The sequence below is a fragment of the Melanerpes formicivorus genome, unplaced genomic scaffold (genome assembly GCF_026170545.1).
Source record: "Melanerpes formicivorus ecotype bairdi unplaced genomic scaffold, bMelFor1.0.p_v2 SCAF_61, whole genome shotgun sequence".
Taxonomy (NCBI): Eukaryota; Metazoa; Chordata; class Aves; order Piciformes; family Picidae; genus Melanerpes; species Melanerpes formicivorus.
Genome location: NW_027142413.1, coordinates 1,598,584 through 1,625,773, shown reverse-complemented (window position 1 = coordinate 1,625,773; position 27,190 = coordinate 1,598,584). Strand labels below are relative to the sequence as shown.

General features: G+C 43.3%; 1 protein-coding gene across 8 annotated transcripts; it reads left to right on the top strand.

Moving 5' to 3' along the window:
* On the top strand, window positions 1-26,461 carry OTULINL (OTU deubiquitinase with linear linkage specificity like). Of its 8 annotated transcripts, none has more exons than XM_068161988.1 (9): window positions 3,753-3,909; window positions 4,459-4,561; window positions 15,025-15,184; window positions 15,293-15,324; window positions 15,446-15,537; window positions 17,895-18,044; window positions 18,797-18,925; window positions 21,681-21,953; window positions 23,129-26,461. In XM_068161988.1, the coding sequence occupies exons 2-9, from the start codon at window positions 4,525-4,527 to the stop codon at window positions 23,306-23,308; spliced, it is 1,053 nt and encodes a 350-aa protein (XP_068018089.1). In that variant the 5' UTR covers window positions 3,753-3,909; window positions 4,459-4,524; the 3' UTR covers window positions 23,309-26,461. The 8 variants fall into 8 exon arrangements, with proteins under 8 accessions (XP_068018087.1, XP_068018093.1, XP_068018089.1 ...); XM_068161987.1 differs by having other exon boundaries at window positions 3,753-3,937; XM_068161989.1 differs by lacking the exon at window positions 3,753-3,909 and adding an exon at window positions 3,944-4,065.
* Window positions 26,462-27,190: the final 729 nt, after the last annotated feature.

Here is a 27,190-nt window from a genome sequence, read left to right as displayed (position 1 = left end):
GCTGTAAAGACTCATTTTAAATCCCCAGCTAAAGAAGTTAAGAGAGAGAAATCCAGCAGAGGAGATACTCTGGAAAGGAGATACTCTGGAGAGGAGATGCAGAGGAGACATGACAGAAAGGCAAGTAAGAACAAAGACCAGTTCAGTGAGCAAGAAAAAAAAAGCAGAACTAACCACTCAAAGAGAAGTGTTGGTAAGTTTGTAGAGCTGTGCTCTAAATTTTATCATCTCACTAAGCTGCTGATCAGCTACAGGAAGCTCCTGTGCTGCAAATCCCAGGTGCATGGGCGCTACTTTAATCTATGCATTTGACTACACCTGACCTTGGTCATACTAATAAATGATGATAAACAGGGAAATGGTTCTTGACTATTAATAAAGAACCTGAAAAAGTGAAGGGTGAAGCTCTCACCAGTCTTCTGCACCTAGGTTTCCTACATTTACCGGGTTGGATCTGTTGCCTTTGTCTCAGCACACCATTTTTTCCTGCTTTTAAATTGTTTCCCTTCTTTGAGCTGTGTTTGTAATCCTGCTGCTCACCTTCACAGGGGTGCAAGAACACAGTAGTTGCTTCTGCTGAAGATCTGTGGGTTTGAACAGTGACTGTTATTAAATATCTTCACACTTATTTAGCAGCACAGCTTTCAGTATATGCTTTTGCTGCTGTGGAGTCTCATGTGGGTACAAGTGGACAGAGATAGTCAAAATTATGCCTGCACCTTAAGGTGCTGTGATCTGCAGAAAATCCTGGAGGTGTGTGTTACTGGCAAGTTCATCATGCTCCACTAAAGGAGGAAATACCATAAATATCCTTAGGCAGTAGAAGTTTGTCATCACCTTATAGCCTTGTCTGAGTGTCTCAAATGTGCAAAATATCTGGAGGACAAGAATCAAACATGTTGCTCCAGTCTGAGCACTTTGGAGCTCTCCCCTTTTCTCTACAAACTGCTGCCTACTCAGAGGCAAAGCAGGGGAGGCAGTACTTCAGCAGAAACATTTGAATGCACACTCTAAGTAAGGCCTCCTTGTTTTCCCAGATATTTTGGGGAAGTTCATGTTTTCTGAAGCTTTCTCAACCCTTGTAGCAGCACATTTCAACTTCTGCACAGTCTGTAACGAAATCTGCCTTCTAGTTAGCTGCTGTTCCTCTTTGTGCGGTTGATCCCAGCTCAGACCTAGACCTTGCTTGCTCTCTTTAGGATTATCTTAACTCATATTCAGTTAACAGGACTGTTATACCCAGAGCAGTCCAATACAGAGTGCAGGAGACCTGTGTGCTACCTGCCTCCAGCCTCAGCAGAACTGTCTGCCAAAGGCCAAAGAAGGGCTTGCAAAGGATGGAAGCAGGCAGAAGCCACCCCATCTCAGTAACTCACAAGGAGGAGAGAGAACATTTTCCCATGAAAATGAAAGATGAAAGATGAAAGCCCATAAATGGGAAAAGGTAATAGAGAGCTCATTGTATGTGTCTCAGGGAAGAGGTCCAGAAAGAGATGAAGGGGGAAGAAAAGCCATATGGACAACGTTAGTTAAAAAATACCTCAGGAGGTTTCATGTAAGTGATCTCAGGCTGACTGATTGACCCAGGGCTTATCCCCAGCAAGAGGACACATTAGAGGGGCCTAGGTTGTTCTCTAGATTGCACTGAAGGGCTGAATAAATGCCTTGAGAAAAGAGATGAGAACCAGGAAGTGGGAAGGATTCTATGCATGTCTCATCTCTGGTCTCTACAGAGTCAGCAACCAAATAAATATTAACTTTCAGGGCTGTCTGCACAAACAAATCACCCTGAGATCTTAACACAGGTTAAAGAGGGGAGAAAGAGGCAAAATTGGGTTTGGCCGGAACATTAAACCATCAGGCAGGACCAACACTGGTCTGGCCAAGGCAAGAAGGAGGCTTGAAAGGGAAGCTGAAACATGTGGTAGCTGCAGAAAAGACACGGCTTAGAAAGAAACATTGGGTAGCTCAGGGCCTTCACAGGTGGATGCTGTGCAAGCTACAGCCCAACAGCATCTGTCTTGGCTGTGCCTGCTGAGACATAGCATAGCATAGACTCTGGAGCCCCTATTACAAGAGGGATCTGGAGGTGCTGGAAGGTGTCCAGAGAAGAGCCACAAGGATGATCAGAGGGCTGGAGCACCTCTCCTGTGAGGACAGACAGAAAGAGTTGGGGCTGTGCAGTCTGGAGAAGAGAAGGCTCCGAGGTGACCTAATTGTGGCCTTCCAGGATCTGAAGGGGGCCTACAAGAAGGCTGGGGAGGGACTTCTCAGGATCTCAGGTAGTGATAAGACTAGGGGGAATGGAATGAAGCTGGAGGTGGGGAGATTCAGGCTGGATGTGAGGAGGAAGTTCTTCACCATGAGAGTGGTGAAGCCCTGGAATGGGTTGTCCAGGGAGGTGGTTGAGGCCCCATCCCTGGAGGTGTTTCAGACCAGGCTGGATGAGGCTCTGTCCAGCCTGATCTAGTGTGAGGTGTCCCTGCCCATGGCAGGGGGGTTGGAACTAGATGATCCTTGTGGTCCCTTCCAACCCTGACTAATACTATGATACTATGTTGCTATAGCTATGTTAAACCACAAACTGCAGGTCCAGAAGGAAAGTACCAGCTGATGATGCTGAAGACCACAGAGATGGCACTTGGAAAAACTTTTCTTTTTCAAAATGGATTTTTATTTGTATTTTTTTAGAGTAGCACACAGTGCTTCACAACAGACAGCTTTAGGCCACTTAAGTTAACTATTTACTTTGGCTGGTCATACAGGGATTTTAAGCCTAGATTTTCTTTTACTTGGATAAGTGTGTTCATGGCTTTCTGTGAGTGTACCGGAGTGAGGGCTTGGCACACAAATATAGCAGGTTCTATCCCTTTTGTTCCTTGCCCAGATTAACTGAGATGAACAGAAGAACTGATATTTGTGCCAGACAGGACGAATATGCACTGTTTCATGAATAGTGTTGATTTTTCTGTCTTCACCCATTTAAATATTTTATGATAGTCTGGGGAAAGCAAAACAAAAAACACCCTGTATATTTGCCCTAGCTCTGTAATGGAGGAAATTGCTTGTAACTCACATTTAAGACTGTACCAATCGCTCAGACCATTACCATTTTCTTCTGTTCTTTCCTTCCTGCAGAGTTTTTCCCTCACTAGAGACATGGGACAAAATTGTTCTTTAATGTGTAACCAGAAGAAAAATTACACTGCTTTGTGCAAATTCTCTACATACAACTGGGACAAATCACCTCTAAAAGACTACTGTGAGGGAGGGTAGCTGGCAAGGGTGAACGTCATTCTGGATGAATGCACTTCATCTTGTTAATTAGTGAATTAGTCTGAGATATCGACAACTCCCAAGTATATTCTGTAAGTTACTTTTTTGAAGTCACTAAGCTGTGTTTCCATTTCATGGTTAGATTACTGACAGATAATGACAAGGTTGGTTTCTGTTAAAGGAACTGCTGCTATAAAATATAGCAGTGTGTGACATCAAAGCACAAACTGCATCTAAAGAATGGCAAAGCTGCGGGTACATGACACCACGCGATGTGCGATACCGCTCGGTTTCTGGAGTCGCCCAGGAAGTCTGGGCCCTCCTCACCTTGTGCCTGGCAGCACGGAGCTGAAAAGGAGCGGGGCACGTCTTGGGGCAGGCCGCGACATCCCCGCCCCGGGTGGTGCCGACGTTGCCTTTGTAGCCGGGGTTTCAGCCCCGGGCAGGCGCAAGAAAAAGCTGCGGAGCGGGTGAGGCACGGTGCGATCTCTGCGTTCGCAGACAGCGGTTGTGTTCATTTCTTGTTGCTGTGCTTACAGACACACACGGCTAAGGGATCCACAGCGGCTGCGGGGATGTGTTTGGGGAGAGACCAGCCGACATAGCTTCTGGGAGGAGTTTTATAGATCAGAGGTGGGGTTTGATTCCATTTGGATCTGAGGTGCGTTGAGAGCAGAGCTTGCTCTGCCCTAGCTGCGGGTCGCTCTGGAACGGCGCCGCGTGTCGCCTTCACATCAGCTGTGCGGGGACGGGGGGAGAAAATCGGCTTTGGGGGCTTTCGTTTTGCGGGTTTGTTTGTTTGTTTGTTTGGCTGGGTGGGTTTTGTTGTGGTTTCTGTTCTGGGGTTTTGTTTGTTGGGAGCAGGGTTGGGGTGGTTTTGGGGTTGTTTGTTTTTAAAGTGTGTGGAATACTATATTAAATATTGCAGGCTAGTTTCTATTCCTGTCCAAAAGGTGAGGGTTTAGGAAAAGGGATCAGAAACCAGAACATGATTTGGGAAGATGGACAGGCAGTCTTTGAAATTTGCTTGCCACTTGCTTTTGTTCACAGTATTATCTCTTAAGCCACTGTCAAGTGGTCTTTTAGACTGAAGATACTTTGCTCTGTTAGCTTGGTTTTCTGTTGTACATTGTAGGATTTGGTTCTGATTTGCTGTTTAGTGATCCAGCTCTCATTATGCAGTGCCTTTCCTACTGGTGTGCATTTGGAGGAGCTGGACAAATTGTGCTCAGTTTATACTTTCATTTTATGCAATGGAGAAAGAATCGGATCTCTCTCGTGTCTGGTGAGTTCTAAGCTAGTGTGGTGCTAATGGCTCTATTGCCATTTTGTGCAAAGACAGTGATTCCTACTCCTGCCCTTTGGCCCACTCCAGTGTGTGCTGGTGATGGAACAAAGAGGGAAAGTGTGGGAATTGGGTAGATAAGAGCCATTTTGGTTTTAAGGCTAAAAAAACTTCCTTGTAGTCACTGATGTTCCTTCAAGAATTTTCTTCACTATTGGACAAATAATTTAATTAGAAATTACAGGGACCATGATACAGTAAGAGGAAAAGCAGCAGTTTGGCATATCTGGATGAAGTACTACTCAGTGAAGGGTTCTAGAATCGACTTTGAAGGGCAAAAGCAGCACTAAAACACTGGTCAGCATATTCAATATGTGCTTTTGCAGACAAATATTGCCATCTGGATTTGGAATTCTGAAAAAAAATACTTGATTTTTGTGGTTCTGAGTTTTTGTTTGCTGTTGGAACATAAGTTTAACTTTTTGGATCAGGCTGTCTGACTAGATGGTGTGGATTTTCTGTTCAGCATCAGGGCTTTCTGTCTACCTTGTTTCTTAAATAGTTTCCTATCTTGCATGCATATTAAAAAAAAACCCAAAACATTAGAAGGGTTTTCAGTGCTACCTGTAGTTTTTCTTAAGCTTAATATCTGAAAATGATTGACCTTGCATGGACCCAGGCAAATGAGTTTGAGATTTCTACCTCCTGACTCTGTGCAGCTGAACAGTGGGAGTCTCTGTGCCAAAATGCATAGGGGGCAGATGAGTATAGTCATAATTCAGTTGTTTCAAAAACATAAGGGAAGAGCTGTTGCTTAGGAATCAGAATACTTTGTAATTATGCTGTTTTCATTACATTTGCATAACTAAATTTGTGGGTGTGATTAGAAGGACTTAAAGCTTACTTTAAGGAGCTTCTGAATTTTCTCTTCTTGTAGGCTGTGAACCTTTTTTGTTTTAGATTATCATCAGGCCATATTTGTCTAATGTTAATTCGATTTTTATTTAGGTACTCTGACTTCTGGAGGAGATAATCATACTCTTTTAACACTAACCTGAGTTGGTATCCGAATTGCTTCAGGATGTGTTTTCTGCTGTGAGGGAATTTGGGAAAGCATGGTTGGCACACTGCATTCGTTCCGCAATTCCTGGGCTGATACAGCTGGTGTGGTGATGGTGTGTAGCAGGAACAGGGAACTTTGCTGGAATTCCCAGCATGGCAAGCGCTGGTTTCTCTGTACATGGTTGAAGTGCTGGGTATCAAACATGACAATGTTTACTGGTCGATGGTAGGCTGAACATGAGCCTGCAGTGTGCCCAGGCAGCCAAGAGGGCCAATGGCATCCTGGCCTGCATCAGGAACAGTGTGGCCAGCAGGAGCAGGGAGGTCATTCTGCCCCTGTACACTGCACTGGTTAGGCCACACCTCGAGTCCTGTGTCCAGTTCTGGACCCCTCAGTTTAGGAAGGAGGTTGACTTGCTGGAACGAGTCCAGAGAAGGGCAACAAAGTTGGTGAGGGGTTTGGAACACAAGCCCTATGAGGAAAGACTGAGGGAGCTGGGGTTGCTCAGCCTGGAGAGGAGGAGACTCAGGGGTGACCTTATTGCTCTCTACAACTACCTGAAGGGAGGTTGTAGACAGGCAGATGATGGTCTCTTCCCCCAGGCAGCCAGTACCAGAACAAGAGGACACAGTCTCAGGCTGCACCAGGGGAGGTTTAGGTTGGACGTTAGGAGGAAGTTCTATACAGAGAGAGTGATTGCCCATTGGAATGGGCTGCCCAAGGAGGTGGTGGAGTCGCCATCATTGGAGGTTTTCAGGAGGAGACTTGATGGGGTGCTTGGTGCCATGGGTTAGCTGTTTGGGTGGGTTGGATTGGTTGATGGGTTGGACACGATGATCTTGAAGATCTCTTCCAACCTGGTTTGGTTTATTCTAAATGTTTATTCTAAATGTTGTGCCTTCAAGAAAGATGCAGCTATTTAAAAACTAAAATGCCAGTGTTTCATGATAGACAATTGTCAGAACTTGTGTACTTCAGCCACAGCCTTGTACAATTGTAAAAAGTGGTCAGTGACAGTTTTAAGAGTGGAGCTTGTAACTAGGGATCTTTTACCAGTTCTGAGGTGATAGAGAATATTCAGTTTGTATTTTACAAAGTTTGGTCTGATGGAAAGTTTGGGGGTTTTCCCCATGAAATATATAACATCATGGTTGAGCTGTTGCTTGGTGGTGTAAATCATGTCAATGCTGCCAGAGCAAAAGTGAGGAAAAGAAAAAGACAAAAAAGGAGACAAGGGTGCTACTGTCTGCTTCATGTGGCTTCAGACATTTGTGTTACTGCAGCATCATAGAATGGGCTGGCTTGGAAGGGGCCTCCAAAGGTCATCTAGTCCAACCCCCTCTGCAGTAAGCAGGGGCATCCTCAAATAGATCTGGCTGCCCAGAGCCCTGTCAAGCCTCACTTTGAATATCTCCAGGAGTAGGGCCCAAACGACCTCCCTGGGCAGCCTGTTCCAATGTTCCACCAACCTCATAGTAAAGAACCTGTTCCTAACATTCAATCTAAAATAAATCTGAAATAGTCCAAAATGATTGCAGATGGTATCATAAATTTTCTGAGAAATTTTGAGGTCAGCCACTTTTAATTTCTTTTCAGCCTTATTTTGTAGTTTCTTATTGTTGTGGAGGTCTGATACTGTACATTCTTGGAATAGTCAAGCTCCAGACCCCAGTATTTAGGATTTCCCTGTAGCCTGTGTAGAGATGCTGGAAACTCCTTGACAGAAGATGTGTCTCTAGGTCCTGTCCCCATGTCACTGGCAGGGACAGGTGCCACTTGCATCATGTACTCATGCAGAGGGATATGAGTAGCAAGGCAACTTTTTTATTGAAAGAAATGTTTGGGCAGCACATTTCTCTGAGGAGAGGGCTGTGGACTGTGCAGCAGAGTTGTGTTGTCCTGTTTGAGTCACATTATGTTAAGATGGAGGGCAAAAAATAGGGGATGATGTGGTCGCATGTGCTCAGTCTATAGTCCAGTCACTATCTCTGCATGTGGTCTTGGGCAAGGCCTCACCTCAGATTCCTTATCCATAACATGCTGCTGAGATCATCCAAATTTTTTGTGTTTAACATTTATGTTTCCAGGGTGGCAGGGTCATATTGAGTGAGTGGTGCTATGGAAGTGGGGAATGTGTACCTGGCATCAAACTAGTGCTTAGATGTGATGTGGTGTTACCAAGACTGTCTTAACATCTCTGCAGTGAAGAAGCCTCAGGGTACACCAAGGTGATTGTTGTTGTCTGCCGGTCAGCTGCCACTGGGGAAATGCTGACAGGTTTTTAATTGCTGAGGTTGTCCAAAATCAGCCTTTTGCAAACTTACACTTGTTCTAGGTCTGTCTGTGTGACAGAGTGTGGTTTCCCTCAATTTTGCTCTGAGCGCAACTCTGTGCTCTGTGTGTGCCTGCCATGTTTGTCTGAGAGCAGCCCGTAGACATGTTCACTGTTCTGCAGTTCTGGTTTCATTTCGTGTCACTTCCTGCACACAAATTTCAACTGTGACATGCTTAACAAAGGCTGAGGCCTTAAAAATGTGTCATTGTAGATCTTTATGAATGACACTGCTGGCTTCTAAGGTTACAAACTGTCCAGCACTACATATTTCACTTTCTTATTTTACAAGTGAAAGTAAGATGTGTTTCTGCCAAGCGCCAGCCCCTCAAGAAGAGCTTGATATCCAGCTTCCACGCAATATTCTGGGTTCTTGAATCCCCTTTTCATGAACCATTTGTGTTTTATCCCAGAGGCACTGCTGTTAGAGTCTGATAAGCAGCTTGGTTTCCTCTGTGCTACTCTTATTTAGGTCTTTACCACACAGTTTTTCCTTCTTCCTCAATCCAGGTGTCTGTCACCCCTTCTCATGTGCAGCTGGGGGGCTCCTCTGCTTTGACACTTGCATCCCTTGTCCAGGGCCAGCGTGGTGGCCACAGCTGTGGGTAGTGCTGGAGTTGCCAAGCCCACCAGTCCCTTCCTTTGGGGTAATGGGCACCAGGCTCAAGAAGGTTCTGCTTTTCTGGGGTGGCAGTGACCCTGATGCCTGTGATGCCAGGGGGTCAGGAGTGTATTTGGGCTAGGCTGGGGGTGCTTCCCGTGCTGGGGAGCCAGGGGGAGGGGACAGCTGCTGTTGCAGCCTGCTGGATCTGTGTCTGGAGAGACCTGGAAGGATACTGCCTGTGCCATCACTAAGCCTCTCTAGTGCCTAAGGACTACTTGACGTTAGAGGGTCAGGCTGTAGGTACAAGTCTTGTGCCATCTAGCAAATGGGAGTTAAAAAAAAAAGGAGCAAAATCATTCTTACTGTTAAGTAAAGCTTTGACATTCTTTCCCATAACAAAAGCTTATCTAGACAAATAGACAGAAAACCCCAAGGCATTTATACTGCCTAGCCTGTCAGCTAATCTTAAGTGTAAGATGATCAGTCTGGATTCAACAGAGAAAAGAAATACATTCTAAAAGGCATTTTGAGAGTTGTATTTCCAAACAGATAAACCAGAAGCAAATGTAAGCAGCATTAGGGACAATTCAACAGCTGCAGTTCAGCAGCTGGTGTAATCCTTAAGAGTGGGCTTCCTTCAAATAAGAGATACAGTGGATTTACATAAGATCTTTTTGAAGTGTACAGGCATTAAATGAATTCTGAATGAGGATGGAATTTTTCCCCCCACATAAATAAAGTAAACCATCACAGTAGGAGGAATTTCAGAATTCTTTAAAAGGAGATTATTTCATTTTTTCATTGTTTTTCACTCAGGAATGAGATCTTTGAAGAGACACTTGGTTTTCACATACTGTTCTGGACTGAAAAATCTTTGAAAGTTTCTCTCATGTTTTTTCTTACATAAATGGAAGTGTACTTGAGCTTTATTAATCTGAAGGTCTGTGATGAGTCACCCTGTGCCTTATAAAAAGGAAGCTGAATTATACAGAAGCTCAAGAACTGAACTTTCCTTTTATTCTTGTAGGCATTTGGAGAGATGGAAATGGTATGTGCAGGCTAAGGTATGTGTTAATATCTTGATTATATAGATGAAATTGGTTTTGTAAGGGTGACTTCAATAGGATATATTGTAGCTAACCACACAATAGGTAAGAACACATTATGGTTACTCCTACAGAGCAGGAACTGGATAGATACATATCAGCAGCAGTTTGGGTCCCATTGGTGATCAGGGAGTCTAAAGAAGGCTGCCAGCCTTTCTACATTACTTTTCCTGAAGGATCTTTGCAGAAAGAGGACAAGATCTGAGAGACTACTTGAGACTTCTACACAGGACAGCTGTGTAAGTAAAGCCTTTCTTGCAAGTGATGGCTGTCACTACTTCTGAAAATATTGCATCCTCCTGTGTGATTGTAGTCATGGTTTGGGGCTTGGATTTTGTTTTGTTATGTTCTGGAGTAGAAGTTGATATCTGATCAGCAGACGTGGTTGAACTTTTGACTAGTCACTGATGATTGCTGTGATTGTGTGTAAATGCTTCTGTTACACCAAGAAGAGGTCCTTACCTCTAGTTGTTATGTTAGAACAGGTGAAGAAGCTTTGCTCAACATAAGATGATGTTGCTTTGCTCTGTAAAGGAAATTTTTCATAGTTAAGTAGCTATTGAATTAAGCAGTGCTTCCCACATACCTCTTTGCCTTGGCTGCCTTGGTCTGTTTTGAGTAGTCCTTAATTTTTTCAGTGTGGCGATGATAATAAGCAGGGAAATAAAAGTATTTGTAATCATTTGGCACTACTTGAAAAGGCATAGTTCTATCTTCTAAGCTGTTATGGGGTGTAATCTATTGTAGTTACTGAATTACTAAAATTTACAGCTGCTTTGTTGTTCTCCCTCCTGGTTCAGTCAGTTGAGGTGTACGTGCATGTGTGTATATGTGCATGTGTGCATCTGTGTGTCACGGGAATGCCTACTCTGTAAGGGTAAGTCACACAGTATCACAGTATCACAGTATAACTAAGGTTGGAAGAGACCTCGAGGATCAGCGAGTCCAACCTATCAACACAGACCCCATGACTAGACCATGGCACCAAGTGCCACGTCCAATCCCCTCTTGAACACCTCCAGGGATGGCAACTCCACCACCTCCCTGGGCAGCACATTCCAATGACAAACAACTCGCTCAGTGAAGAACTTCCTCCTCACCTCGAGTCTGAACCTCCCCTGGCACAGCTTGAGACTGTGTCCCCTTGTTCTGGTACTGGCTGCCTGGGAGAAGAGGCCAACCCCTTCCCGGCTACAACCACCTTTCAGGTAGTTGTAGAGGGCAATGAGGTCACCCCTGAGCCTCCTCTTCTCCAGGCTAAACAATCCCAGCTCCCTCAGCCTCTCCTCATAGGGCTTGTGTTCAAGGCCTCTCCCCAGCCTTGTTGCCCTTCTCTGGACATGTTCAAGTGTTTCAATGTCCTTCTTAAACTGAGGGACCCAGAACTGGACACAGGACTCAAGGTGTACTCAATGCAGAGTACAGGGGCACAATGACTTCCCTGCTCCTGCTGGCCACACTATTCCTAATGCAGTCCACTTGTTCTCCCTTAAAATAGGGACTCAGCCTATTTTATAACATACCTCAGTGCTGATACTACATAGTCTGAAAAAAAAAATGATGTGCAGCTGTGATGAGAGCTTTGCAGGCACACACTGAATGCAGGCAGACTTGGACCCTCATGCCAGGCCTCGCATCTCTTGGTTAAGGAATCTCTCCTCCTCTGGATCTAAGAGAAGGAGGGGTATGGGTGGGCAGCAGAAGGGTTGGAACAGAGGGATCCCAAATTCTGTCTCTGCCTTTGAAGGAGGGGGTGTCTGCTTTTCAGGAACTAGGAACACAGTGTTATATGATGGGAAGGCTTGGCCACTTTATGGTACCAAGTACTGTGTTCTGCTTTCAGTACCAAAAACACTGTGAGGAGGAATGTTCTGAAAAGAAGCCATGCAGTCAGCTTTTTATTTTGGAAGACACTCTGTTATCTTTCTGGTGTCCTTGTTACAACAAGGGCAGAAAAATTTAAAAGGGTAAATGTGCCACTGGACCAACTGGAATATTGGATTGTGCTCCACTGCTCTGTACAGTGCTTCTAGCTAGTTCCAAAGATCTTATATTTCATCAGTGACACATTTAAGGTGGCAGCCTCCAAAAGAGATGTGAAGGAGTCAAATGTGGAGCTAATCCTTCAGAGACCCTTCTTGAGTGACTTGTGAAAGAAGCAGATATTGCAGGTGTCTTACTCATCTTTTTTTCTGGTCTTTTTAGATTACTTTTTTTTTCCTATGTCTGTCTCTCCTGCTGGTTTTAGGGCTGGAGGGTAAAAGCTTAGGGCTTGACACTAGCAGGAAGTTGATGTGGCATGAAAAAACCTCCATAGTGTACTATGTACACTGTAAGATAAACACTGCTATCGGATCCTACTTCACTGCTGTTCAACATCTGCTCGTCCAGATTTCTGATGGGATCTGTGTTAGAAATCTCAGGGCTCTCTTTCCCTGCATGGGAGAAGACTCAGGCCTCCCTGTCCTCGCTAATGCTTGCAGTATGTCTTCAAAAAGATGTAAGCATCGCAGTTGCTCACAGCATTAATGGGTTGTCACTGTCTTCTGAGGAACAGTATTCATTATGGCTATGGATTGGGTATAAAAATCTGCGGGTAATTTACTCCCACCAGCAGTGTGTTATTCATTTAATTGCTCTTCGATTTCTGAAGAGTTTTGGAAGAGGGAGGGAGGTGGTGGAAAGGTCTATTTTAAGATGTCCTCTTCTTTAATTCATGTCTTGTTCATCATGTATTTTTACCATCAGTGCTTTGTGATTCAACTGCCACTTCTACATGTCAGTTACGTGACCGAAACAAAAAAAAGTAATTAGATTTCTAAGTGTGGCATAAGCACTGAAAGTAGTAACTGAACAGCAAAGTGCTGTTTGAATCTCAGCTTTCCCATGTCTGGAGGGAAAATTTACAGTCTAGGGTATGCTGTAATACAAGTGTAACAAAAATACTCAAAATCACTTGCTTACAGGTTTTCCCATCTCCTGTTACGCTTTTTGTTAGGGAAAAATTCCTACTTGTAAATCTCCCATACTAAACAGAAATGGATGAACAGTGTTTGCTGACATCACTTTGTGGTTTTGATTGAAATCAGTCACTGTTTCCCAGCACTCCTGGAAGAACAGTTGGTCATATGCTTTGAGAGGGGGCTTGATGGACTCCAGTAGTCTTTTTTCAGGAATAATACCAACAAAAGCTTTCAGAAGATTACTTGCTTCAGCTTAAAAGCTGATAATGACTTCTCATTCATTTCCCTGTAAAAGGCAAAAGGGGGTAAGGAAGAAACTTTGTGTTCACATGTATTTCTAGTACTTCGTAAAGCAAAGTTTGTAATTGGAACAGATGGACAGGCTCTCACTTTTTCTAGTCTCAGTTTGTTCAAAATCAACAGAAGGGTCATGCATTCGCTACAAAGTGGACGTCTGCTGCATCTTTCTTTTGATACACTGTATATTGCTGTTAATAAATTTCATTTGAATTGTCATTGGTTTTCATACAACAGTATGACAGTGTAAATCCAAAATAGTCACTGATCCATGGGCTGAACATAATTTATAAGTGTTCAGGGTCCATTCTAGTTAGCAGAAGGTTCAGTTATTTACAGTCTACTGAGGTTTTATCAATGCTGATGTCTTTGTCCTAAAGAAGAGAGAGAATAAACGGAGGTGGCTTAATTCTGCCAAGACTGTCATCTGTTACTAATTCTCCATTGTTGTTCTCTAGGTAGCAGTCTGAGTGCTTACTGAGAATGTGCCTGTTGGTGTCCATCAGCTGTGTGTGTGCTGTAAATGGGAGCGTCACGGTGTTTCCGTGAGCGATGCTGTTTTCAAGCCTTTGAGCTGCCTGCTACTTGGCATCACTAATAGATGTTTCTTTTTGGTTATGTGTGACTGCATCTCTTGGCTTTTCCTACATGGCGTGTGCAGTGTAACCCCTGGTTGTGCCAACTATGGATACATTAGTGCTGCCTACGAGTAGAAGCTGGCAGAAGACCCATCTGTTATCTTGTATGTTCACAGCATACAGATTTTGTGTAAATGGGAGCTAGCACCCCAAAAGCTTCTCTGATTACCTCTGTCATTTTTATTAACACCTTTTCATTTACTGCTCTTAACCTGCCTTTTGCTCATGGGAGAGACGAGTTATGGGTCTTGTCTCCAGACAATTTGTATAGGACAATTTGTATATCCTGTAATAAAACTTCTTCAAACAAAAGAATACTGGAAAAGCTAAACATATATGCAACAGTGCTTGTAAAAATGTAGGTGTAGCTATTTATCGTGTTGCCAAGGTCGGGATTCATCTGTAACTCTTCAACTGCACAGTTGTCCCCAGTATACAAGCGTAACTTCTTGGAAAACTTAAGCCACTCTTAGCTTTCCTGTTAAAGCAGAAGGGGCAAATGTTCAGCTGACATAAAGCTATGCTGAATAATTAATGCCCTTTGTGGACTCTCTGGAGAAGGACCTTTTCAGCCTTCTCTGGGGATTCCTTTATAGAAAGTTGAATTCTCTTAAAGTTTTGTACTAAATCAATAATTAAGTTAATAGAGCAGCTGTTGATCACAGACAATGGGAATTTCCTATACTCAGATTTCAGCTGGAGGATAAATTTCTCACTTAGGGAACAGATACTGGCTTTTTCAACTATTCAGTCTCCAGGCCCTCTCAAAGGTAGGTTTTCTTATCAACAGAAGACAACGAAAGCCTTTCTATCTCTGCCTGTAATGACAAGAGAGTGACAGAAACATACCCTCATAAATGTCTGTGAAGAAGAGTGAAAGCACACACCCCCACCCTGCTTTGTGATGATCTCTTAATCTTTCTCTGAAGTTTTAAATCGACCCTAAACTTACCCAAATTGAGGCAGGAATGTTCTGTTAATCCCCTAGGCAGCTCCACGATGCTTTGCTAATATTGCTTTATATGGTCTGTTTACAGACTACAATTTCCAGGAATCCCTGGTCTTTAAAACGTGGATTTAGTGGCAAAGTAATGGTGACACAGTTGTGTGGATCAGGACATGCTGAAGCAAATGAAAAAAACAATGACCTTATTTTTTTGTTATTGAATTATTGCTTTGATAGCAGTGTCCCTGTGCCTCCATTGTAACGGTGTATCCATTGCCTTGACCCTGAGGAGGAAAGCTTAGAAAAGTAAACTGTGTGCAGAGGGGGGAAAAAAAGTATATAAAGTATACATGTAAATATATATAAAAACATGCTTGCCTTTTGCATTCATGTTTTGTGTGGAGCAGTATGGTACTTGGATGATTTTTTTTTTTCCAAGAAAACAAACAGAAACAAGTAGTATAAAACAGTGGTAAGATTTTCTTTTTCTCTCTCTCTTTTTATCCTGTTTTAGGAAAGCATGAGGTGCGGTCCTGGACAACAGCCACCAAGCAATTCTTGTGTCCTGTGTGGGAAAAAGTGAAAGCGAAGCTAATGCTAAGCATGTCTTTCCTCATTGTTGTTTTTTGCTATTGCAGAAGGCTGTACTGCTTTTTAGCACAGCTAGTGAAATGGTAGGTTTTTATTATCCAGACTTTAATCTTCCATGCTGTTCCTTGTCTCAGTAAATATTTACCTTTGATTGCTCCTCTTTGACCCTTGTCTTATCATTTGGATTTCAGGTGGAGCAACTACCTTCAGAGAAAACTCAGAAGTAATCTTTTTTGTTGCCCTTCCATACTCATTAATTCCTACCACCCCACCCCAGCCCTGCAACTACCTTTAAGATGTAGAACAGCAGAAGGTAACTAATCTGTGAATTAATCTCAATTTAGGGAATCTCAGTGTGCTGACGGAAGTTGATCTACTTGGTTATAGCGCAAGAGAATGGAAAGAAGAAACAAAGCAGGCCAAGCACATGAGGGAGGTAAGAATTAAATTTCAGTCTCCCCATGAGGATGGGAAAAATGTACCTGGGAGCAGAATAGCACTGCCAGTGCAAGCATCTGTCACACCTCCCTGAGCCTGCTGTACCAGCTGGTCAAATGGAAAGCAAAAGGGACAGCATGAACATGGTCTAAGTAAAGAGCACAGCAGAGCAGATCAAAATTGGATCAGATTTTAGTCTTGCTTCTTCTCTGAATTCCCCCCTGTAGCACCAGTGACCTACAGAAGAGGTTTAACAGGAAAAGTCATCCTCAGTGCTATAGCCAAAACAACTTGGGTTCAGGTGCTGTCTTTTGGCCAGCCTTTGATTTAATGTAAAACCTCTCATTCCAAGAATAAATGAAACACACGTGTTTCTCTTCCAAGCTCTGAAGGTCCATATCAAAGCAGCCAGTGCTTGGCAGCCTCCCCAGCAGCTGCTGAGGCCCTGTCTAGCTGCGTCAGCTAAGGCTGGGGACAGGCAGGGCAGGAGATCACCTCTGACCTGTGACAGGTTAGAAAGTATTCAGTGGGTGTGGAGCTGATCTCCTTGATAGTGACCACCAGCTGCCTTTGCACAGCATCCATCTGCTCCAGATCTGTGTCCCAGCACGCTCTGCTCTGCCTTCTTCCCGTATGCGAGGTGCTGCAAGCAGGGCACACATGGACTAGCTACATCCAGCAGTTTCTGTTGTCTCATACCACAGTAGCTAGGACTAACAAGCTACTGATCTCACAGTTAATGTCCTCATGTGGTCCTGAGCACCCCAGTCAGCCACTGAAGGGTAGCTGGAGACAGCCCTGGGCTGCATGGGGAGGTGGCAGCCTCTGCTACTTGAGAACATCAGCTGATCCTCAGTGCTGCCTTTTCAAGTGTGCTTTTTTGGGGTCTTTTTTTTCTATAGTTTTTATTTCTTTCCACATTAAAGCTTTTAAGGCTTTTTTGGTGGCTTTAGGTCATGGGTAGCTGAACTCCTGAGCTGAGGACCTCCTAAATTCATGGTTCACTATTGCTCAACATACTCCTTGCTGTTAGGTCACCAGTGTGTTTTTCAGCTGTGTACATTGTGGGTACCTGCTTACACCTGATCAACAGAAGTGGCATCTGTACTTCCCACAAAAGATGTGTTACTGCACGTGCTGTGAGCTGTTGGCAGCTATATATTGGTGGCAATTAACAGAGACAGCATGGCAAGGGACATGATGGGAGTAGTGGTGCCCTCCAAAGGACTCTGACGAGTACTTGAATTTGAAGCTGTGGTGAAGGTGGGCCTTCAGGTACCTGTATTTTATAGCTCTCTTTCAACTATGTTAAGCCTTAGTTAGCAAGGAGGCTCAAAGACCACAGGCTGAATCTTCACTTTTCTCATAAAACTTACAGCTAAAGTAGCTATGCTGATGGTAGTCAGCTAACTAACTGTGACATTACGTCCTAGTATCCCTATGATGTGGAATTTCAGACCAGCATGGGATGAATTTAGCACCAGGTCCTTATTTCTGATTATCTGATGATGGTGGGAACAGTTTCCATAATATGCTGAGAGAGATCAAAGAGGCAGTGGGGTCAGGAAGCACAGTAGAAATGAAAGACACCAACTGGGCAGGAGATGCTGTTGTGAGAGATGCCAACTAGCCATCTGCATTATCAGCAGCCATGGGGTTGAACTTCAGTGTGGTGCCCAGTGGCTATTTCATGGATCAGCTTTCAGTTTTGGAGGAACAATTGAAAAAAGGTAGGAAAATGCTTAATAAAATTGCAAAAGCATACTGAACAACAGTCCTTTCAGAAAAATTCATGAGCCTTCCAGATGATCAGAGCTGCTCCTTTGTATAGAGGAGCCAGTGGATGTCTGGCTATATTAGGTAGAAATTATCACAGTAAGGAGCACATTTAAGGATGAGGTCTCATCAGATCCTGAACCAGGCTAACTTGCTTGCAGTTAGCCTGGGGGAGTCCTTTGATTGTCTTGTCTCTCCCTTTTTCTCACCTCATTCAAGCTACACAGTCTCTTTTGTGCTACCTTGTCTTCTCTTGGATGTGGTTCACCAAGAAGGTGAGCTGATAGAGCAGGCCACCCCAAAGGAACATACTCCAAGCCACCTGAGCTTGCTGAAGCAGCATGAAGCTCCCCCATCAGGTTGAATTGAGTAAGCTTACTGTCATAGCCAGACCAAAGTAAGAAGTAGTGGATGCCGAGTCCAGTTGAGAGGTGTTCCTGCCCATGGCAGGGGGTTGGAGTAGATGATCTCTGGGGTCCCTTCCAACCTGATCCATTCTAGGAGAGTTTGACTGCAATCAACACGGGTTTTGTCGAAGATTAGGAATTTTTATTGCTGAAGTTGTTTTGGTCTCTCTAGGCATATGAAGAATTGTTTTGGAACTGTCATATCAAATACCTGAGACAAGTCAGGAAGGACAACTACAGTGTACTAAGAGCAGTCCTTTTTCAGATATTCAGTCAAGGCATTCCTTTTCCATCATGGATGAAGGAGAGAGATATATTGAAGGTAAGATTAATTTCCTAGATGAACATGATACAAGTCACCTTGCACCGTGGAAAGAAGCTTTGTGCAATGTGAAACTGATGGCTCTGCTATGGAAGTAAAGTGTAATTATTATCAGAATTTAGAGAGTTGTTCAAACTCTTTGTGCTACACAAGTGAAAAGGTGTCCCTGATCTAAGCATGTGAATGTAAACAGGCATCTAAATGGTAAGCTGTTTGAATCAAAACCAAAAAAGGCAGATGGACAAATGTTACTGCCACCCTATATGTCACTCTTTTAATGCAGAAGGATATTTAAATTGTTGTAAACATCTGTCCAAAGTCCAGTGGCTCCCTTGAAAGTTGCTGAGTGTGCTGCTGGAGCAGCAGGAATGCTACTCTGGGCTCCAGGAGCTCCAGCAGGAGGCAGCAGCAAGAAGGTGGGGAGCTGTGGCTGCTGCCTGTCGGGCAGTGTGGTGCAGACTGGAAGGTGCCTTATTCCTGAATCCCTCATTGAATGTGGGTGTGTGTGGCTTTTCCAGAGTGTGGGCTATATATTTTGCTGAGAGCATGTTTTCTTTTCTGCCTGTCCCTGGTTTAGAAGGCAGTCAAATGGAGCCTCCTTTTTTATTTTGAGGCTCACTTTTTGGTTTTTGTTTGTTTGAACTGTACAACCAGAGGATAGAACCACATTGTAAAATACAATGTGTGTAGACAAGTTTATATAACTGTATCTTCTTAAAGTTATGATTTGCTTTTTGATTTTCTCCCTTCAGCTCCCTGAAAAGCTTTTGTATTCTCAAGGCTGCAACTGGATTCAGCAATACAGTTTTGGGCCAGAAAGATACACAGGTCCCAATGCCTTTGGTAAACTGCGCAAATGTATGGAGGCACTAAAGGCAAATGTGAGTACTGAGGAAATGGTTGGGTGAGACAAAACCACTGAGAAATGAGTTAAGACAAGAGTTATAGAACTGTTCCTGGTTTCATGTTTCTCTGGCAGTCAGCATCCCTCTCAGGTTCCGAGTGCTGAGCTGCTGGGAAGTCCATCATCTCTCCTGCAGGGGAATCCAGCTTTTGAGGACACACTAGGCTAAGTACTTGAAGGTCCCCCTGCAAATAAGGGAGGCTGTCCTCCCCACAGCTTTTACTGTATGGCTACTTACCCATGCCATCAAGTGGCTCCTTCTGTAGCAAGTCATTTCAATGAAAAGTAACAACATGCTGTATGAGATCCTTCTGGATTCCCTCCCCAGATGGGAGGAAGCAAATAAACAGTTAATTTTCTTTTCAAACTATATTTATCCAGTGTTACTATAATTTCTTCCTGTAAGTTGAAATCCTAGATTACAAAGACCTGGCAGCCTCACTGCCCCATTTGATTAGCATAGCCAGATCACCTGCATTTCCAATCAGGAGTCTAACTCTTACTTACATATTTGAACCTTGGGGAGTTTTAGTAGAGTCATACAATCATTAAGGTTGGAAAAGACCTTTAAGATCAGTGAGTATAACCATAACCCAACTACCATGACCACTAAACTGTATCCTGAAGTGCCACATATACACACTTCTTGAACGCCCCCAGAGATGGAAACTCCACCGTGTCCCTGGGCAGCCTGTTCCAATGCCTCACCACTTTTTCAGTAAAGAAGGTTTTCATAATATTCAATCTAAACCTCCCCTGGCACAACTTAAGTCCATTTCCTCTTGTCCTGTTGCTTAGTTACTTGGGAGAAGAGACCAACACTGGCCTCACTACAACCTCCTTTCAGGTGGTTGTAGAAACCAGTAAGATCTCCCCTTAGCCTTCTCTTCTCCAGACTGAACAACCCCAGTTCCCTCAGCCATCCTCATACAACATGCCCTCCAAACCTCTCACCAGCCTTGTTGCCCTTCTCTGGACATTATCCAGGACCTCAATGTCTTTCTTTTTCAGTGGTGCCCAGAACTGAATACTCAAACTATGGCCTCATCAGGGACAAGTACAAGGTCATGATCACTTCCATATTCCTGCTAGACACACTCTTTTTGATACAGAATTGAATTGTTCTTGTTCATTTCAGTCCTTTTTGTAGATAGATCCTCCCTTTGGCCCTTTTGCAGTAGCGCCAAAGCCTCCCTCTACCATATTAACTGCACCACTCAGCTTTGTGTCATCTGCAAACTTACTGGTGGTGCAATCAATTCTGCTGTCTATATCATTGATAAAAATATTAAACAGTACTAGTCCCAATACAGACCCCTGAGGGACACAACTTGTAACTTGTCACCAGTCTCCATCTGGACATTGACTGCTACCCTCTGGGTGTGACCATCTAGCCAATTCCTTAGCCACTGAACAGTCCACCCATCAAATCCATATCTCTCCAACTTGGCAAGTAGGATGTTGTGGGGCACTATGTCAGAGGCCTTGCAGAAGTCCAGATAGATTACCTCCATAGGTTGTCCTTTGTCCACAGGGATGCGGGATTTGCCCTTAATGAAGCCATGTTGACTGTCTTTGATCACCTCCCTGACCTCCATGTGTCTTATCAGAGCTTCTAGGAGAATCTAGGTTTCTTGCATTCTATGGAACAGAAAAGATCTGCCAGCTCTGTTCTGCGCCCTTGTCCCTGAGGACTTGTTTCCCAGAGTGTCCTACTGACTAACTCTCTGAAGAGCTGGGAGTTTGCCTTTTGAAATTCAGGGTCCTGACTATGCTCCTTGAGTGATTTGTGTCCCTTAGTACTGCAACTTCCACCAGTGCATGATCGCTGCAGCCCAGGCTACCTCCAGTGTTGACACCCCGATGAGCTTTCCTGCATTCATAGAATCATAGAATCAGTAAGGTTGGAAAAGACCTCAGAGATCATTGAGTCCAACCTGTCACCCAACACCTCATAACTAACTAAACCATGGCTTCAAGTGCCATGTCCAATCCCCTCTTGAACACCTCCAGGGATGGTGACTCCACCACCTCCCTGAGCGGCACATTCCAATGGCCAACAACTCTCTCTGTGAAGAACTTTCTCCTCACCTCAAGCCTAAACTTCCCCTGGCACAGCTTGAGACTCTGTCCTCTTGTTCTGGTGCTGGTTGCCTGGGAGAAGAGATCAACCCCCACCTGTCTACAGCTTCCCTTCAGGTAGTTGTAGAGAGCAATAAGACCCAGTAGAGACCAACAGACCCAGTATTGCATCCCCTTGAGTAGAGGTGTCTGTTTCTTGTCTTGGGAAGTTACAGTCAGGGAGCCTCCTGGATTGCCTACAGCTAACCTTTGCTTACGACTTACTGTGCATGTCTGATGGACCCACACAGAGTTTCTATAACTTTCTGAGGTCCTCTTGGTAGCTGTGCTCCCTTCAGAGAGACAGTGATTTTTTTATAGTGGTGGTGGGTGGGTTTTGTATAGGGAAGTTACAGTTGCTTCCTCATAAGCTGTCAATAGCATCTAGATCCTTAGAGTTGTCTGTAGCAAATAGGTTCAGCTAGATACACAAAAACTGAAATGTGTGAGGCTTCAAATTTTATTGCAGATCTGAAAGAGCCACCTGTTCATTTGCACCACCATTTGGCCACAATAATGGTATAGTAGACTGGCAATTGTTCCTCTTTTGGAATCATTTGTATTAAATATCATCCTTAATAATTTGATTAATATTCTTCTGTGCTTTCCAGTGGGCTGAAATAAGTGCTACTAAAGATCGTGAAGAAAGAGGAAACATGTGTAATACACTATTTTCTGATGAGAGCAAGGAATACAAACTATATGAGGCCATAAAATTCATGATGCTCTATGAAGTTGTTGAAGCCTATGAGCAGATAAAAACCAGGGGAAAACCTGTACCCAACCTTTTTAGCCTTCTCCTTGCTCGGGAGTCTTCGTCTGACCCTTTGAGCTTCATGATGAATCATCTGAACTCCATAGGTGACTCTATTTGCCTAGACCAGGTAATGATATAAATTAAAAATAAACACAAAACTTATTCTATCTCTGTCATGATAAATATACCACACATCATTTGTGAAAGTGGGCCTATTTTTTTTCTTTAGGATGTGGGGAAATGGGCTGAAGAGAGTAATTTATCTTCAGGAAAGAAAAACCTATACTAGAGTAAAATGTGGTGGACAATTTTCTTGCTGGGCCAGAAATATTGCAGGCTATCAGTGAGACCTAGTTTACAACAATGATGCCTTTGATACGTAAAAGTATTTAGAATATGTATATTTAAGCTCTTGTTTTGCTCTTGTTCTCACTTCCACCATGCCAACACTTCTATCATCTACCAAACTCTTTTCTTAACCCTTTGGTTCCTGTTGGATCTAATATCTGTTAAGAGTAAGCAATGACAGCTCTATTAACAGTTCACATTTGTATGTTAAGGGTTTGGGCTTTTTCAGCTTCATACTTAGTGAGAAGTTAGGTACTAACATCTAAGATGCACACTGCCACTCTGGAAATAGTTTTACTTTCCAACAAGTGAGATTATTTCTTATAATAAATGTTAATTATCAGGGTAAATGTTACATGTTGCAATCATTGTCAGGAGCAATTTGATTGCTATTGGACAAGTTCTGCACCATCTGACTGTGTCCAAGGATATCAGCTTTTACAAATGCTTTTACAAAGCATTTTTCCAGATTAAGCAATCTTTGTAAGAGGTGTTAATGAAAATGCCAGTTCTCAAGGTTCATTTACATGAAGTACAAGGAATATTTGTCTTTTTACTATTGTATTTTCCTCACCTAGCAAGTGATAACAAGGAGGCAGTCTTCCATTTTCCAAGGTATATCTATCTTTTAATAGTTGATAATCCCTTCTTGCTACTCACTAAGATTTCTGAGGTAACTTTAGGAACAGGTTAGTTATTGTGACAGGTGAAAGAGGGGTGTTTCCAAAGTATCAAGCATTAACCAGAATATCTTCTACATACAGAGCACTGAAAGGACTGTTGGAACATTGAGAATACCCTCACACTTTTAATTTTGTTACTGCACTTAAAAAGGGCCCCTTTTATTCCTTGTCTCTTGTTTTGAAGCTAGATGATTTGCCTTGATTTGGATTATTTTCAGTTTAGTTTTCTAAGTCTAGAAATAAATGCCTTACAGACTTCTTTCATCTTCAGGTTGAACTGTTTCTTCTCGGATACTTACTTGAAGTAAAGATAAGAGTTTACAGACTGCATAGGTTTAATACTGAGGAATTTCAAGTGAACTATCCAGATGAATACCGAAGGGAATGGAATGAGGTTTCTCTCCTGACTGAGGATGACCGCTACTATCACATCCCCCTTTGCAGAACATGAAGGACCAGTGACTCTTTTTCCCTTTGTGTGTATATATACATGTGTATATACACACACACCCCCCAGTAAGATTTTGAGAATGCTCATTAGTGATTACATAATTATTCATGGGTTTATTGTGTAAACATTTGATTTCCCATTGCAGCTCAATTCACCATCAATCAGATATTAAAAACATAATAATGTCTAGGGGAAAAAATGTCATTTTTGAGTATTGTCAAACAAGAAAGATTGAACTGCATGACAAAGAAAGCAAAGGTAATTCTGGATTTTCTATTGCTAGCCTAAATGTTCACTCTGATACCCTAAAGCTATTACCACTTTTCCCTTGTCTTTCTTTAGCTAGGGAGGATGAATCTCAGAGGAAGCAATTCCCAGAGCCCAGCAGTTTTTACTCCAGGTTGTTAAACTCGCATTGACTTGGGGCTGCCTAGGATGGGAGGATGCAAACTGGGGCCTCTGCATAGGTGCTTCAAACCCCGTTTGACTTTCCCTGTTGCTGGAATGCCTACCTCCAGATATAGGTAGAGCAAACAGCTGCAGGCTGTACTTAGTTCAGACATTGTCTGTACTTAGTGCTGATACCTGAAGGAAAAACCATCCAACACACGCAGGAATACTGTGCTAGGTGAATAGAATATCTCCATTATAACTGAGGAAGGTACAAAAGCTGTCTTAAAGCTAAAAAGGGCAGTATTAATAAGTAAGATGCAATAGCACCAGACCTGGTCGCTGTAAATCCTTTAAAGGGCTGATTGCAGCTTTGCCTGTCAAAATTTCCTTTGCAATTCATCAGAAAACCTGTGCACAGCATACATTCACAAACACTGCATTTTCAGAAAATACTAATTTTTTATGTATTACATGAATTTAACAGTGTATACATGTTTTATCCACTGAGTACATATAAATCTCCTTGCATGAGATTGCTATCAATGTTTGAAGAAGTCTGGTAAGGTAAATTATATTTACCTTATTACATAGAACATTTGACCCCATTCTATTTCCTAAAAGAATTAATTGGTTGGATTATTTTGAAGAAATATTAAAATAGTATGTCAGATCTAGCAAAATATTTGGGGAAATCTTACAATCCCACAGTCCCACAGTTGTATTGAAGAAAGTGGATTCATTAAGAAACAAAGCCGCTTCCTTACCATAGAGACAGATAATGGGGACAGGGAGGTTTGGTTTTTAATTCCTGCAGAAGGTACAAGCCAGTAACCAATATGAACAGGGCCTGCAGGAGCTAAGGTAAATGGTAATACTTGGGAATGGACAGAGAGATTGGTTCCTTTGCATAAAGGAAAGCAATTTTACCCCTTACAGTCTTTTTTTTCATTTGTGTATATATGTATATGTATTTCTAAACACAAACACCTGAGTTCTGCATTGTAACCGTTGTGGTTTCCTAACAGTTTTCCCAGATTCAGTTTTCTTCAATAATTTGTAGCTTTTAATTAAGAAGGCTTGATACCTATAATAGTTTCATCTCATCAAAGAAGAGCTGAAAGGAGGATCCGGGGAACTATAGGCCTGTCAGCCTGACCTCAGTGCCCAGCAAGGTTATGGAGCATACCATCCTGAATGCCATCAAGCAGCATGTACAAGACCACAAGGGGATCAGGTTCAACCAACATGGATTTAGGAAAGGAAGGTCCTGCCTAACCAATCTAATCTCACTCTATGACTGGGTGACCTCCCTGGTAGACAAGAGGAGGGCTGTGGATGTGGTCTACCTAGACTTAGCAAAGGCTTTGACATAGTCTCCCACAGCATCCTCCTGGAAAAGCTGGCAGCCCATGGCTTGGACGAGTGCACCCTTGACTGGGTTAAAAACTGGCTGGATGACCAGGCACAGCGAGTGGTTGTGAATGGTGCAGCATCCAGCTGGTGTCTGGTAACCAGTGGTGTTCCCCAGGGATCAGTAGTGATGACTTGGATGAGGGGATCAAGTCTACTGTTAGTAAATTTGCAGATGACACCAAGCTGGGGGTAAGTGTGGATCTGCTGGAGGGTAGGAAGACACTTCAGAGAGACCTGGATAGGCAGGGTCAATAGCCTCAGGCCAATGGTACGAGGTTTAACAAGGCCAATTGCAGGGTCCTACACTTCAGCCACAATAACCCCATGCAGTGCTGCAGACTAGGGTATAAGCAACTGGAGTGCAGCCTGGCTGAGAGGGACCTGGGAGTGCTGTTTGACAGCTGGCTGAACATGAGCCAGCAGTGTGCCCAGGTGGCATGGAAGGCCAATGGCATCTTGGCTTGTGTCAGGAGTAGTGTGGCCAGCAATACGAGAGATGTAATTCTGCTCCTGTACATGGCACCTGGTGAGGCCTCAACTTGAGTACTGTCTGCAGTTCTGGGCTCCTCACTTCAAGAAAGTTACTGAGGTGCTGAAGCGGGTCCAGAGGAGAGTCATGAGACTGGTGAAGGGACTGGAGGGAAAGTCTTATGAGGAGAGGCTGAGGGAGCTGAGGTTGTGTAACCTGGGGAAGAGGAGACTCGGGAGGGACCTTATCACACTCTACAACTACCTGAAATTGTAGTACAGTGGGGGTCAGGTTCTTCTCCCAGGCAACTTGTGACAAGAGGAGAGGGCATGGCCTGAAGCTGCAGTAGGGGAGGTTTAGGTTGGATGTCAGGAAACACTTCCTCATGGAAAGGGTAATTAGACACTGGAATGAACTGTCCAGGGAGATGGTAGAGTCACTGTCTCTGAAGGTGTTTAAGGAAAGATTGGATGTAGCACTCAGTGACATGGTCTAGTCAATGTGGTGGTGTTAGGTCATAGGCTGGACTTGATCTCAGAGGTCTACTCTAGCCTCAGTAATTCTGTGATTCTGGGAAAGCCTGCATATCAAATACTTTATTTATTCAAAAACCTCTTTTTTTCATTGAATGAAATAATTTGCCTACATTAGATTTGGTTCTGCTTTGCATGGGGAAATGTTATGCCTGATAATAGGGTATTGCTATCATTTCTGCATCAACAGTAACATTTACAGCTATCAGTAAACTTTACTATGTCTTACTGTTGTTTTGGTACAAGCAGACACACCAAAAATTGTGTATTTTTATAGTGGGCTTTTTAATTGTTTGCATATTATTTATGAAGAGGAATAAAAAAGCATTACAGCTGACTGTTAAATTGTCCCTGTGTATGTTTTTGTTATCTTGAGCATATTAATAGCAGAGGGGTTAATAAAGATCTGAAACAAACAGTGGAATTTATTTTGCCAGTATGGATGTTTGCATCTGAGTGAGGTCACCTTTGTTTCTCTGCCTTGTCAGTGGAGGGCAGTGGCATGCAGTCAGAGGAGGGGGGTCTCTGGAAGAGTCAGGTTTTCCTCACTAACTGTAGTAGGAGTTGGCAGTTACCAGCACAAATCTTCCAGCTCTACATGTTACGTACCAAGAATCCAGAAGGGATGTGTTGAAACAGATCTCCTGGCTTAGCGGATGCCAGAGATGCTAGCTGAATCACCACAGGAACAGAACTGGGATGTGAAGATAGAGGAGTTTCTGATGAGGATAACTGTAAGTCTTAGCAATAAATCCAGAAAGAGATTTTGAAATGCAGTTTGTAATCTGCCTAAAAGCACAGATTGAAGGAATGCTTGTTTTGGTTTGGTTTGGGGTTTTCTTGCCAGTGGTTGGATTTCCCTGTCTCTCTGTACTTAAGCAGTGTTATAGTAATCCCACCCTGTTAAGTTAGTGCCATTACTGTACTAACTTCTTTGAGTTTTCATTTTTTCTGAAAGCTCCTGATTCTGAAGAAAAGGTCAGGTTGGGAAATCCACGTGCTCTTGAGAAAGCAGGTGATGTACCTAGCAGGTAAAAGAGGTAAGTGCAGAAAAGGTATCTCCCTGGGGCTTGT